The 15314-nt window shown below is 44.3% G+C and overlaps 1 protein-coding gene across 1 annotated transcript; it reads left to right on the top strand.

The window, feature by feature from the left end:
* The first annotated feature begins 3714 nt into the window (after nt 1-3714).
* hlfa (HLF transcription factor, PAR bZIP family member a) lies at nt 3715-15067 on the top strand. Its single transcript, XM_079365331.1, is given in 5 exon segments — nt 3715-4162; nt 5354-5707; nt 12489-12604; nt 12606-12695; nt 12966-15067. Coding segments are annotated over 5 exon segments (891 nt in total). The 5' UTR covers nt 3715-4047; the 3' UTR covers nt 13182-15067.
* The last annotated feature ends 247 nt before the right edge of the window (nt 15068-15314 follow it).

Genomic DNA, 15314 nt, shown 5'->3' with positions numbered 1-15314 from the left:
TCCAGAAAAATATTGCACAACAAACATAAAAAGACTGACCCTGACACTGAGCAGCAGGCCTTCTATAAACTGTTGAATCCTCTGCTTCCACACACATGTCTTTGTAGCTCTCTGTCACAGCCTGAAATCACATTTTCACAGGAACGGTGCTCTTTTGAATCGTCTTTTTATTTGTCCTTAATTAACTCGCCCGCATTGATTCGGAGGCATGCTGCCCTGTTCAGCTGACCGCTTTCATACAACACACATCTTGTTCGGCTCATACGTCACAAATTTCATAGCACAAAGTTTTCTCACAGATAAAAAAACATTACAATTCCTGCACGTACTACATGGAAAAACTTAGTTCTCAGAGGCAGAGAATTGCCTCAACTTGTAGTTATTTGTGTGCAGCAGGTTGGGTGACCCATCCAATCAGGTCATTGCGGATCTCAACACGCACAAAAGCTTACCAGATTCTCTTGCCTCAGAATATAAATATCTCTCTTTTGTCTCAGATGGATTGTTAAAACATTTACAAATGTGAAGTGTGCTTTGGTTATGTTTTTTTAAGGACGTGACTTGACTCCAAAGTTGAGGACAAACAAAGGTTTGAAAGTTTGCATCATCGTAGTATTTGGTTTGAGCTCAGGTCAAACTGATCCGGGGCAGCTCAGGTGAACTAGATTTTTGATGGAAACCTGTTTTTAAAACTTACTCTTTTAGCTAAACTAAAGATCCTTTCTTCTAAACCTCATTTGTTCTGGGATTTATTATTTGTCTGAGGTTTAGGACTGTAATCTGTCTTTGCATAGAGAGGGCCAGAAAGTGTTAGTAGATTTTCTCTTAAGAGTGCACAAAAGATCCAGGCCAGAGTTGTTTCAAATGCAAACTATGAGGGGAGACAAAGCTTAAGGTGTAAACGTCTCTTGAACACTTGTGTTCTGAAAACTTCCTTTTTTTTAACCTCAGTTTCACCGATCAATGGGAGTGATCACCAGAAGAGCTCTTCTTGCAGCTTCCTCTTCTTGCCTCCTGGTCACACATTATGCGAACATCTACGAAGCACCCAATGAAGAAAAAGGTCCATCCTCTTCGTCTTCTGCCTGCCTGCTCCATTTTTGAGAATGTGTGCTCAAACATCCCTTTCGCAGATGTTCCCTTTGTGACATCACAAAGGGCAGTAACCCCTCCCCCAAGTGGGTGACACTCCCATAGCTCGGTGTTTGACTGTGAAAGAGTACGTAAAGAAGTACCTATTGGGTGTATATTTGCAAAGCTGAAACAAAGTGCATTTTAAGATTTTTTTATGCCATTAAAACACATGATAACGCCGCACAGATAGCCTAGTGGTTATACTGCACACCGCATGTACAGAGGCTAATAGGCCTTGTTGCAGCAGCTGTGGGTTTGAATCTGACATCGGCCCTTTGCCGCATGTCATCCTCCCTATATAACAGGCAGAAAGGCCAGCAAAAAAAAATGCATAATTTTGTGGTCAGGACATCAACAAAAGCTGGACGCTCAATGCATTTGTCTACATGTATTTCTTCATTTAAGTCTGTGTTGTTTAGCCAGTGTAAAATCGAAGTAACCAAAGAACTGTACCTGCAGAGTATCCTAAACTATTAAGAAGTGGTCTGAATGATGTGACAGGTCGGAGCGTCCAAACGGAGCCCCCGCAGAGTCTCATTAAGATAAAAGGTTTGAATTCAGAAAAGAACAGCTTCGTCCGATGCAAAAAGAAGACTTGCTTTGATGGCATGAAAAATGAGATCTGAGTTCAGCTCCTTTCATGAGACCTTTGTCATATATATATATATATATTGCCTCGTATAATTGCTTTCTTTTCCAGCCTTCCACCTCTGTTTTGGGAGGGATTGTGTGTGTCTGTTTGTGTGTGGAAAATAAGCAGCATGTTGACACAGTCTGGTTAATCATGAAAAACAAACATCAGGCAGAGTGCAGCGAGGGTTTCAAACTATATGACTCAGCTGTTACTACACAGGAAAACATGAGTTTCCTTCTGCCACGACTTACATGGATAGAGTTGCAATCTGACAACACCCATAGGCTGAAAGTAGGTCAAATTTACATGTCAGTCTATGGTGATTGCGACCTCATTGCCTACACTTACAGTTGAACGCAGCTCCCAAGAGAAGCTGATTTCTGATGACTGTATAGCAAAGAGCTGATGGTGTGTAAGGGATGCAGCATTGTGTTCTAAAAAAATGGAGATAAGTGGACGTGTTCGCTGAGAGAGAGAAAAACTGCACCAGTAAGAAATCTAAACTGTGTCACTGACTGAACAAGAAGCATGATTTTCATAAAGTGAAAGCCACTGATTTGATTTTGAAAAATGTTTCATTCAAATGAGTTCCTATGGAAGAAAACCTGTCTCAAAATTCTGAGAGAAAACATATTCAATAACTTTATTTTTAAGTACGCATGAGGTTTAGTTCCTTTCATTTCCAGCTGAAGTTACAATCTTTCTGAGCAGACATAAGAAGTAAAACTTTAACAAATGCGGTCCATGTATTCAGCTTTTGGGCGTTTTATGCCTTTATTTGAGGACAGGCCTCTTTACATGGGGCAGATGCACTAACCACTAGGCCACAAGTTTTTAAGCTGGAAACCAAGATGTTAACCAGGCGTGGAAACATAAAGACTTGGAAAGTTCCCATTCACTCTGTTTTCATGGTCAGTTAAATTATGAGGGATTTACAAGGGTTTCCGGAGAAAATCGCCATTACAGGGCCTGTCCATCACAGCGTTTGTAGGCGTATCGCCTTTGAAAAACTTGCACAGCTTCAACATGAAAGGCTCTACAACATGACAGTGAGTTAGACATGTTGCTGCACTCATCATGTCACTGTGACATGATGTTAAACCACAAGTCAAAAAAACAAAGTTTACACCATGACTGTACTGACCTGATAAGAGGGCAAAGGGCGATAGAGAACTGTGGGCCGCTTGGGTCTAAACCCTCCCCAGACCCTGTGTCTTGGTTTGTTGTTCAAGATTGGGGAAATCACATTCAACACAAGATAACATATCATGTTGTAAAATGATACCTGAATACAAAGCGAAAATACAATTTGAAAAGGATCGATTAGAGAAGTTTTTTCTGCAATAAGAATTAAAAGTTCCTAAAAGGTGGATATTTCCATAATGTATGTATCTATCCTGCATCATTATTAAGTTTTCTGCATATTCCCCCCACCTCAAAAAATAAATAAATAAATAAATAAAAATGTTTCTAAACAGATGTTTTAAGCTTATTTTTTTTTAAAAGAATGCAAAGATGCAAACATTTTTTTTAAAGCTCCCATCTGACTGTGTTACTAACTTGACAGTACAACAACAGACAGTATGCACAAAAACAAACACCAGCCTAAATCACATAAGTAGCTTCACAACAAACTCAACATAATCCAAAACAAAAATGTAATGTATTGTAAAAAATAACATGATTTCTAATTATTGTATAATTGTATCATAACGTGGCTCAGAGATAAACGTTTTTTCTTTATTTTTCTGTCCAGCAGATGTTGAAAAATTGATAATAAAGATTACCTTGACCTTTCACCGTGGTCTTACTGAATATTTATGACTGAAAATATTCATTTGGATGCCTTGAGTGCTTGAATAAAAAAAGTCCATCTACCACTGAAGGCAGCATGTTACAAATCGCCCTTCGGAGATACGGCATTTGAACGCCCCGTTTGAAGTGTTCCCGCCCTCTTGGGCTTTGACGTCACCAACGTCAGTCTCCACCGGTCTCCGCACATGGATGGAGAAGTGTAGTGTCAGAGCTCGGCTCCCCCCTCCCTCCTCCTCCTTCTCCGGGAGCTATTTGCCAGCCAGCCTCGACGACAGACAGCCAGCCGCTCACTGTCCTGCTGCTGCGCGGTCTCCCGTGTTCCTCCCTCCGAGCCCCGGCGTCTTTTTCAAGCGGTCTGCGAGGATCTCTACGGGCTGGTCAACGAGTTTGGTCGCGTCCTTTTCCGGGGGGGAAATTTAGTGTCGTCTGTGCAAGTTTTATTCTCCAGTTGTCCTTCAAAGCGTATGGAGAAAATGGCCAGACCTCTTCCACTAAACCCAACTTTCCTGCCGCCGACCCATGGTGTGCTAAAATCACTGCTGGAAAATCCACTGAAGCTGCCTTTCCACCACGATGAAGGTACGTTTAAAAAAAAAAAAAAAAGGTTACATCTTGTTTTGCACGTACACCGACTCGGCTTTTACCTCCCCTTGGCCAAAGTATTTCTCCGCTGTGCTCTTGACATCCATGGTGGTTTTGACAGATGAAACAACAGTGAAGGACACAAGTTAAACTTGTTTATCCGTTGTGACGCATCGCAATGTTTTACGATCTTTGTCGTATATAATAATAACATGCTGTTATTTGAGCGTTATTTAAGATACGTATAATATAACGATGATTGTCTCGGGTCTTTTTTTTGTAGACCGTCAGCTTGACTCGAACTTCTCCTTCAACTAAGCTGCCAGTTTAGCTTGAAATATAATTATGATTTCACTTATAGCATAATTCGGAAGTGTTTATTGTTATGCTGGAAGGTGAGTTTATAACCTTTAAAACCTCACTGCTTCAATGGGATTATAACAGTGGTGCAGCAACCTGTCGATAGAGGGCGTCTTTACTGCTTTGTACCTACTGTGTGTGTTTGCGTTACTCCATGTTTAGTTGTTAGTTGAACATATTCGTTAGTAATTAAACTACCTAAGCAAAAATGGCGACCTCATTTCTTTTCTTTTTTTTTTAAAGGTCAGCTCACCCGAATAAAACAAAACAAGCACATTTTCTTGTTAAATTAAAAAAATAATATTTTTTGTTTGTTTAAGGTTTTAAATGGTTGCCACCATTGTACGAATGGACTTTGTCAAGGCATGTCCCCGTGTCAACCTTTTGAACAATGAGCTCGTTTCCAAAGAGAAAACAGCTACCTTGTCTGTGATAACTTTTCTTGGAAAAATAAATGTAACTTTAACATTTTCAGATAAACTCTTTTTAAACAATTAGAAATCCCTTATCTTAAAAATGATTTTGTTATAACATGCCAGTGATTGTTTTTAGGTCTGAGGTGACCAAGCTGTGACCTCGTAGGCATTTTAGTCATGTGTATGGGTTTCAGTGATTTCTACATGTGCATGAATCCTCCTCAAAGGGAACTTGAATCAAACATATTTGACTTCTAAAAGTGCCTTTAACCTTGCATTTATTTTTTCCTTTTTTGAAATTGATTAACTGACCCATTAAGATAAACCCCGGGCAGCCGTCTATTTATACTGCATGCAACGACCCGTGATTTTCCTCTGCTGTCAGACATTAACTGTGTGCAAACATTTACAGGTTTTGGGAAAGACAAGGAGAAAGAGAAGAAGCTGGACGATGAGGGCACGGCGGTCAACCATCCACAGTCGGCCTTCCTGGGGCCGACCCTGTGGGACAAGACCCTGTCCTACGACGGAGACAATTTCCAGCTGGAGTACATGGACCTGGAGGAGTTCCTGTCGGAAAACGGCATCCCCGCGAACACAACCCAGAGAGACCAAACCCCACAGGCACCTCAGGCGGCGCAGGCCCCGGCGCCCGCCCCGCCTACCCCGACCACACCCACAGTGGTGGACTTGAGCAGTCGCGCCACCACCTCAGTTCACACGGGCATGGCACCTCAGCCCTGCCTTCACAGCCCCGCCACAGCAGGTAGGAATCACATGCAGCCGAGCCTGATGTGCACACCTGCCGCACACGTGGATTCACACTCGTTCACACCTCACTGATGTCAGGGGAGGCTCAAGAGGGCTCTGCAGCCTTTATCTCACCTGTCGCACACAAGCACACTTCCCTTTTGTCCGACTGAAATAGAACAAGCTGCTGTGTTTCTCATTTAGTATCCTGCTGCTTTAGCTTTTAGAGGGACAGGTTAGTGCCACGCTGACGTACTTGATCCCTGATTTACAGCCCTGAACCGGACTTTAGACTCCCAGAGTCCAGCTCAAACAGACCAAGAGGCGAGGGAGGGGAGGGGAGGGGCGGGTTTCTTTGTGCTGTGGTTACAAAGGTGGATTATCGGTTTGTTTTTTTTTGCTGTAAGAACCTCATGTGTTGCTTTCAATTTCACTCAGCTTTTTGATGGATTAGTGATTTTTTTTTAAAAAACAGCTTATTTGTTTTAGTTTGTGATTCATAAATGAGCATCTCCAGCTTGAACTTGATTTCCTCTTTGTCCCGCGGTGTCGAGTTAATGAGATTAATTTTTGATGATTTTCAGCACCTAGAATCGTCTCTACGTGGAGTCAGTGAAACATTAAGAAGCTGAGTGAGGTTACAGACACCCTCCTTCCCTCGTCGTGCGGTTGTGTGTGGATCTATCGGAGCTTTCTGAGGGTTGAGAATCGTGTTACGATAACATCGGACACTAAGTGGGCCGTTGGTACTCAGACTGTGTTAAACTGTGTGACGGACTTGGCTAAGCTGCTGCCAGACTCTGTTTGGGTTTATTTGTTTTGTTTTGTTTTTTTCAATTCAGCAGACAGAAGAACTATTTGAATCATGTTAAAAAAAAAGGCCGACCTTCACCTGTACACACAAACGGAGCCAGATCGAGCACGCCACCGGAGTCCTTCAGTGTTTGAATCCCAAACTGACTGTGTGTGTGTGTTTCACCTGTAAACGCTGTAGACGTGGTGGGTCAAAGTGTGTTGATGGACTAAATACTCTGTGATGAGGACTCCTGCCACTTAGATTCATTCAGACAAACACGGATCAACATCGTTTTCCGTCCTCGTTTCGGTTGTTTGTCGGCTCTTTCACGTGAAACTCGTCCAGCTCCGTGCGCTCTTTTCTTTTCCCCCCCGTCTACTTGAAGCTGAAACACTCCATGAACCAGAGTCACGTCTTTGAATTTGTTCGTGCCATGGTGTCGGCGTGTTGTGTTTTGACCCCCGCAGCTGGTGTGCCGCCACCGCCACCACAAAAACACTTCCTGTCAGCGTGTTGTGTCTTTTGTAGTTTTGAAGGTGAGGAGGAACCCCGGAAGAAATGAAGCTCTTTAAAAGACGCAGTGACAGACAGAGAGTCTGGGAAGTCTCTTAAACCTCAGACGATAAAAATCTTGAATCCTTTTTCTCCCTCCTCCAATTTAAAGCAAATCTCAAAGTGCCACAATTTTGGAATCAAAATCGACGTCTAAAAAAAACACGCACAACGTCAGAGCAGTAATCACTGCATCCCTCCCACTCTCATTAGAAAACAAACCAGCGACCACATGTGATGAAATGTATTGAAAAAGGAAGCTCCTGATAGCGCTGCACACGAGCCAATATTCAGATCCAGACTGAGAGCCAGAGGACAACAATAACCTCACTGACACACTGAATCCATCAAGAGCTCAAAGCAAAAATCAACCTGAGACATTTTTACTGCTCATGAGTATGAAAAAGATTTGACCCATTAAAATGTTCGTCAGTTTGTGTCGATGTGTGGAAACCTCGTATCGTGGACCGCGGTGCTTTTCGTATGAGCAGATTCTGGTTCCCACGTATTTCTAACACTAAAGAGTTTTGTGTCTCTATCCACGCACACAACTCGTCCACGAAAGTTTTTAGGGATATGTTCAGTCTAATATCTATTTATTGACTTGACAGCGTCACCGATCGGCTCCAACAGTCTCCCTCTAAAGACGTTCACACCCGTCTCTAAGAGCTTTTAAATGTTTGAAATGTTCCTGTAAAATCCGCTGTGTGAGACGCACTTTGATCCCCATTCTTACACCTTCAAAATAAAACACCTGTTTGATTTTACTCTGGATCAAAAAAGACACGCACACACCCCTCAGTGGAGGCTGAGTTAAAAAAACAAAAACAAAACACGAACGGATAAAGAGAAGCAAAACATGATCGGTAATCAGGAGTGAAATAAAAGCCGGAATGTGTTAGTGCAGGAGTCTGACTGCATAGTAAAATGTGGGTTTGTGAATTGAAGCATGAGACTCCAGGGCTCGACTTTTAGTGCGGAGAATTTCACGATTCAGGTGTCTGTGTAGGTGCATGTTGTTTTTCTCACTCCTCTGTTTAAAGAAGTAGAAACGTCTGCACAGAGCTCAAACCCTTGTTCTAGCCTCGTTTCCCCTTTTTTGATACCGAAGAGTTCGCCGCTGTTTTGGATTCAAGCAGAAACTGTTGAGTGTGTAAAGCGTGAGAGACGAAGCAGCTGGTCAGAGGAGAAGTCGTCTCAGAGGCCGGAGCTGGAATCACGGCGGCGTTCCAGCAGGTTTACCAGGAAGCACTTTTAAGATGTAAGACAGGAAATGAGTGCGTCACGTTTTCATGCGACCTGCTCGTCACTTCGTGTGTTTGCCTGTAAATAAAAACATCATGTCCCCGTATGTAATGTGATCTTTAAAAAAAAAAAAAAGGCTTTGAGTAAGGGATGATGTGCAGACGGGAGCTGAGAGGCTTTAAAGTGAGAACGCCGAGCTAAACAGATGCGTCTGTACAGTACACTTTATTCCAGCCCGAGTGCACGTGTGTGCGTGCGTGTGTGTGTGCGTATGTGTGTGTGTGTGTGTGTGTTCTGTGTTTGGGTCCGCGTCTGTCTGTGCCTTCACATTACCTCTCACGTGAACGCAGCTTGGGTTTCCTGCAGTGTGCTGCGCCATGTGACAGACACATGCGGGCGCCGTGTGCTGCGCTGAGCTGCAAACAGGAGCTTGTCACGGCATGAACACTCCCCCCCCCCCCCCCCCCCCCCTCCCTCCCTCCCTCCCCCTCCTCCCCTCGCTCTACTCTCTCCTCTTCTCCGTCCAGTCTTCCGCTCCCTCCCCTCCCGAGCATGGCTCCGACACGGCCCCGGACTCGGAGCCAAGGCACAGGCTGTACCCTGCAGAGATCACATGTACTCTGGTGTGCGTTCGTCACGTGCGGCCAATGTTGTTCCAGCTTGGCGAGTCTCGCGTCTCCTCTTAACCGAGCCGCTCAACACCGCCACAAAACAATCCAAAACAACCGCAAATCCCCTTTGTGCCCCCGCTCGCAGCTGCTAAACGACCATCTCAGCCGCAGCGATAACACTGTTATCTCCGCGGCGCTGACAAACGAGCAGATGTTGTCCGCGCTCTCTCCGCTCTGCAGACGCTAAGGGCCCCGCACAGGTCAGAAGGACCCCGGTGTGAGTCCAAAGGGGAAGTGAGATTCAGGAGGGGGGGGGGGGGGGGGGGTCACAGGGTGTGTTGTTGTGGTGCATTCCAGCGTTGAAGTCAGGGAAAAAGAGGCCCCGCTGGGAAGCTAATGAGCGTATACAAGGAGCTAAATATGGCTTCAACATATATTCAGAGTGTTAGAGGCAGGAATCCTCAACACACACGGAAGATTAGAATTTAGAATTGTATTGAATCGTCTGGTCATGTGGACGCCTGCGGACAGGATCAGCACGTCCTGCTGCGTGACCTGGAGGAACAGAGTCCTCCTGATTCGTCAATTCTATCCGGCTTCACCAATAAATCAATAAATCAGGTGTAGTGCTGAGTAACCTTTGGGTGAAGGAAAACAAAAACAACAAGTCTGGTTTCGTCTTTTCTACAGGTGTCTCTTTACCTCTAAACGCTAACTAAATGTTTGTTTAGTTTTCAACCAACAGGGACTATTTTCAGCGGCGGATAAATACACACACTGTTCAGTCTCGTGTTCGTGAGCTCCTCTTTGTTGTTTTCGTTTGAGCCCGTTTGTAGTCAGTCATGTTAGAACAGAGAAATCATTTGGAAGCGTCTTGCCCTTCGGCCTCAAACGCTCGGCCTTTTACATGACGACTTGTCGTTTTTTTTTTTTACTCCCGTGTTACACCCAGGTCAGAGTTCAGCTGCTCGGCCGCATGATAACACTCGCTCACACTCGCATGGCGTGACAGAGAGCCAAGTGTGAGCGAGCAGATAAATAATAAAAAAAAACAAAAAACAGGTTCAACAGGTGTTTTGATGAAGCTCGGCTCTGACTCTTCCTGCTTGGCTTCCTCTTCAGTAAACGACACTTACCTCACAATGAGCACTCAAATGAAAGGTGTTATTTGTGGTCAGTGGACGGGCTACTTTTACCGGCGCTAATTCAGAGAACAGAACGGCCCGTAGAGGTGATTAGGGCGAGGCGGGCTATTTGCAGGTCTGAGTCCAGGCCTGAGGGATTGTTTATGACGGCGTCCAGTTTGAGTCTGTAAGAAGCTTTCTGTCTGGCCTCGCTCTCTTTCTGAATGGTGCGAGGTTAAGGTAAATATGTGCGTCTCAGTTTATGCAGGGATGGATTAGCTTTGTTATTACAGTGAGTGAGTGTGTGTGTGTGTGTGCACGTGTGTGTGTGTGCGTGGAGTCATGAGATCCGAGAGCTGGTGGCAGACGGATCCTTTTGTTGACGAGGATCTTTATGGTCTGATATCGTGGAGATGAAATCTCATAAATCAGCCGAGCGTAACAAAAGTCCAGATGAGGAAGATGATGTTTGAAGAGGTCTTCATCATGAAGTCTGAATCAGGATCCTTCATAAGCCCTAATGTAGACCCCCCCCCCCCCCCCCCCTTTTAAATGTAATAAAATAAAATCAATTATTTTATCCCATACTCCATCAATCATCAGAATGTGCCAGAACAAAAAGCACAGCCTATTTACATTTTCTCTTTCTGTCCAGGAAGACCCTTTCAAATTAAAAGCCAATTTTGTTCAGTGTAGGAGGAGAGCTGGTTAGAGTAGCAACCATTAAAAAAGCAAAATCAGCAAAATTATAATTATCCTAATTATTGTCTGCATTAATGCAACAGTTAGATTAAAACTAAAATAAAGGGGGGGGGGGCACAGCCTGTGCACATGGGGGGCCGCTGCTCCACAGATATCTGCAAAATGTGATCTCATAGAGAAGAAGCAGAGTGTGAAGGATCGTTTTAATCAAAATAAAAGCACATCTGTGCTCTGAACACGTTCACCTCACACACACACACTTCAAGTGAAATGTGTGTTTGGTGTCTCACACCTCGCCTCGCTCGCTCTTTGTGAAGCAAACGTCAACATCTGCAGGAGGCGTGTGCGTGTCAAACATCTGTCCTGAGGGAGATTTTCCACATTCAGCTCTGCGCTTTACGAGGTGTTAACGAGCCCTTCCTAACAGCTCTGCATACTTCATCAAATTCAAACTTTGTGTTTGTCTCTGGTGGTGAACGGACGAAGCTGCAGCCTCTGCTGTGTTATTGTTTGTTTGTCGTGAAGCAGCCTCCCGTCGCTTCCTCTGGGTGGGACGCTTTCTGCTGATGTGCACATTTCCTGTTTTGTTTCTCGTCTCGCACACGGAAAGCGGTCACAATCTCAAAACCTCCAGAAAATCAAGTTTGAGCATGCTCACGACGCCACCGCCTGTCATGTCAGGCTCACCAAGCACAGAAATGTAGGTCATGATGTGCGAGCTGCCGGCCAATGAAAAAGGCCCGCTGCACCTTCTGCTCTCAGTTGGCTTTTCAGTTGGTTCTGCTTTGGAGCGTGGAGCAGGTGTGCTTACAGGACTAAACCTGTGGAGAGCAGCTCCACTGGAGTTCAGCAGACAGGAGCTGTCTCACTTCACGCTGTCCCCACCTGTTGGTGCAAAGCTTGACTGATAGCTCCCCCTGCTGGCTGGAAGAGGTCACAATAAAAACAATTTAGCTTCAAGTGCAGTTGTCGAATTTTTCAACAAAGATCCTTTTGAAGCCTTTTTAGGAACAAACACGTGTGTGTGTGTGTGTGTGTGTGTGTGTGTGTGTGTGTGTGTGTGTGTGTGTGTGTGTGTGTGTGTGTGTGTGTGTGTGTGTGTGTGTGTGTGTGTGTGTGTGTGTGTGTGTGTGTGTGTGTGTGTGTGTGTGTGTGTGTGTGTGTGTGTGTGTGTGTGTGTGTTAAAAGTCCCGCTGACAGCCGCCGTCGCCTCGGCTCTTTGTGTGTGTTTGGGTTTTTTTGCTGACACGTGAACTTGTTTGGATCTGATTTGACTTCTTCAAACACAGTGACACAGACAAGCTAACATGTTGACCCAGCAGCTCCTCTGCTCTGCCGGGTGAAACCACTCTTTTTGTTGATGGAGTTTGGGCGGCTTTGAAAAGAGTTATGTAACGGCTGTTTCTGCTTTAATAAGGCATCTTACTGTCCGTCTGTGGAGGGACGAATAAACGCTTCACAGGGATCGACTTTGATTGGCCGAAAAAGAAAAGATAAAAAAAGACTCCCCTGCACGTACAGCTGTGTTTTTTTTTTTTTTAAGTTTGTGTAGCAGCGCCCCCTGCTGGTCGGAAGTTCTTCTCGTTCTTTAAATCTGCACCCACGCTCAGTCTCATGTCACAGCCGGACATTTCTGTCACGTTTCTTTGGAGTGGAAACAGGAAGAGCTTCAGGTTCCCTCCCCTCTCTCATAAACATCTTCACACCACTTCTTCTCTTCCCCACACAAACTCATCTGTTTGTTTTTTTTTGTTTTTTTTCTTACAGCAGCTCGTGACACCCCCAGTCCCATCGACCCAGAGTCCATCCAGGTTCCCATGACCTACGACCCGGACCCTGCAGACCTGGCTCTGTCCAGCGTGCCCGGCCAGGAGATGTTCGACCCCCAGGAAACGCAAATTCTCCGCCGAGGAGCTGAAGCCGCAGCCGATGATCAAGAAGGCCCGCAAGGTGTTCATCCCCGAGGATCTGAAGGTGACCTCCTGCTCTCTCTCTCTCTCTCTCTCTCTCTCTCTCATCTCTCTCTCTCTCTCTCTCTCTCTCTCTCTCTCTCTCTCTCTCTCTCTCTCTCTCTCTCTCTCTCTCTCTCTCTCTCTCTCTCTCTCTCTCTCTCTCTCTCTCTCTCTCTCTCTCTCTCTCTCTCTCTCTCTCTCTCTCTCTCTCTCTCTCTGGGCAGCACGATGCTCCCTCCGTCATTAAACTATTCCGTTTTTAACTCCTTTTCTTTTTGTTTTTCCCCTCCAGGACGACAAGTACTGGGCCCGGCGCAGAAAGAACAACGTGGCGGCCAAGAGGTCACGGGACGCCCGGCGGCTGAAGGAGAACCAGATCGCCATCCGCGCCAGCTTCCTGGAGAAGGAGAACGCCGCACTCCGCATGGAGGTAGCGGACATGAGGAAGGAGCTGGGCCGCTGCAAGAACATTGTGGCTAAATACGAGGCCCGACATGGGCCCCTGTGAGGACCCCCCCTCCAAAAAAAACCCATGCACCAGCCCACACCCACTCTGTCCCCTGCGACCCGTCATCCCCCTCAAGTTTTAAGGACGATGTGTCTCTTTTTGTGGCACTGCCCCCCCCCCCTCCCCCCCCCTCCACACATCTGTATGATTCTGGTATTACAACTGTCATTTTGACTTCTATCATAAGCTTCGATTTGTCTGTTCCTCCTTTGATTTTCTGTTCACATTGTTTGACTTAATATAAATATATATATATATACATAGATAATGTATTTACACATGCATACTTCCCACTTTAATGTACTGTGAGGAGATGAGCCAACCCACCAGCTGAGTCCCCGCCCCCCTCCCCGCTCTACCTTCCACTTTTGAGAAACGATGCCATGCTCTTTGTTGTTCACTTTCATACCGATTTTATACGTGAGATCAGGACTGAAAACTGCTGTTTCCTGTCTCTCTACTTCTTCTTCTTCTTCTGTGTTTTTATTGTGTGACATGTCCGAGAGCCTGATTCTAACCTCCGAAATCTTGTTTGTTTGTTTTTACCCCCGTCAAAAGTTTTGTTTCACTCCGATCCTCTTCTTCTGTTTGAACCCTTCTCTTAAATTCCACGTCTTACTTTAATCGTCGAACCTTTCAAAGTGTTTCTAAAGGAGTGTTCAGACCAAAAGTGACGCAAAGCCTGCTCCTTTTCTGTACCAAGCAAGTCGACTGAAATCCTCACCTGTCACGATTCATTGACGATACAGGAAGCCGACACCAAGTTGAAGATTTAACCACATGCTGAATATCATGTATGCTCAGATAAGTGTGCGTGTTTGTCGGACTTGTTTTTAAACACTTCTTCTTCTTCTTTTTTTTTTTAATGAAGTTTAGTTTGATCTGGTTCGATCTTTTTCGGGAAGTCAGGAGAATCACTTTGGAAGGTATTTAGCTCATTTTGCTCTGAACACAGCACATGAAACCTCCTGTCACGTCTCGACTGAACTTTTATTTTTTTCCGTGTGCAGTCCTGGTGAACATTTAGCTGTTTTTCTGTTTGTTTGTTTTTTTTCCCTTTATCACCCGGACACTTAGCAATAATAATCCTTGTCCAGACTTAAACTAACACGACTACCTACATGTCCCCCCCCTCCCACCCCCCCTCATTTTATATCTCACCTTCGTTAACTAAGTTAACCCTTAGTTAACCTCTGCACTAATGCGTGTCTCACAATCTGATCCGCTGATCCTCACTCAAAATGTCCTCATATTTATCTACCTTTTATTTCTCAGATGGAAGATTGTTTTTTATATATATATAAATATATATATAAATATGTGTATTCTGTTGATATAATTGTTAGCATTAATACTACTCTTGACATCGTGGTTTAGGCTCCTTCTTGTTTTCAGATTTTAGGCATGATTTTCTTTCACGGAACGAAACACTTTTGTTCGCTAATCTTTTTATTTTGCAAAGTTGTTGATAATTCTTTTCGCTTCCGTTTCACTTTAGCATGACTTTAATATGAGTGTTTTTATTTTATTTTTTGGAGTAATCCGTACAGATGTCTGTTAGTCTGTCTCGTCGTAGCTTTATGTTTGCCCTCTTCTTTGAAAGATGGCTGTATGAATGTAAAAGATGTTGACACAACAAAAAAAAACAAAAAAGTTGGATGGTGTTGTCCAATACTGTGGTTAACCCGATCAATTTGTTTACTGCAGACCAAAACGATTCACCGCAGAGATGATATATTGGTTACAAGAGATATGTTTATATAAACCAACTCTATAAGTTGTTGTTTTTGTACAGTATTTTTCCTATACATTACTGAACTATGTATTTTAAAGGCACAACAGATCCAGAATATTATTAAAGAATACAAGTATATAACTCAAAGACATATAGTGGTATTTTGATATTCTATATTAGCTAGTAACACGGGGTCGTTTTACAGAGATTTGTGGCTATTCAGCAGCATCCAAACTCCCTGGGCATTATTATTATTATTATTATAGTAATTATTATTACCATGATCACTGCTCTCTCATTACTCTTCTGCCATGTCATGAAAATCCCATTGAACTCTTAAGGAAGCAGATGCTGAAAATGCAGAAGTCCAATAGAGAGAATGTAACGTTATCGCCCCG

Source organism: Symphodus melops (assembly GCF_947650265.1).
Source record: "Symphodus melops genome assembly, chromosome: 17".
Classification (NCBI taxonomy): Eukaryota; Metazoa; Chordata; class Actinopteri; order Labriformes; family Labridae; genus Symphodus; species Symphodus melops.
This window is presented reverse-complemented; position numbering and strand designations above follow the sequence as displayed.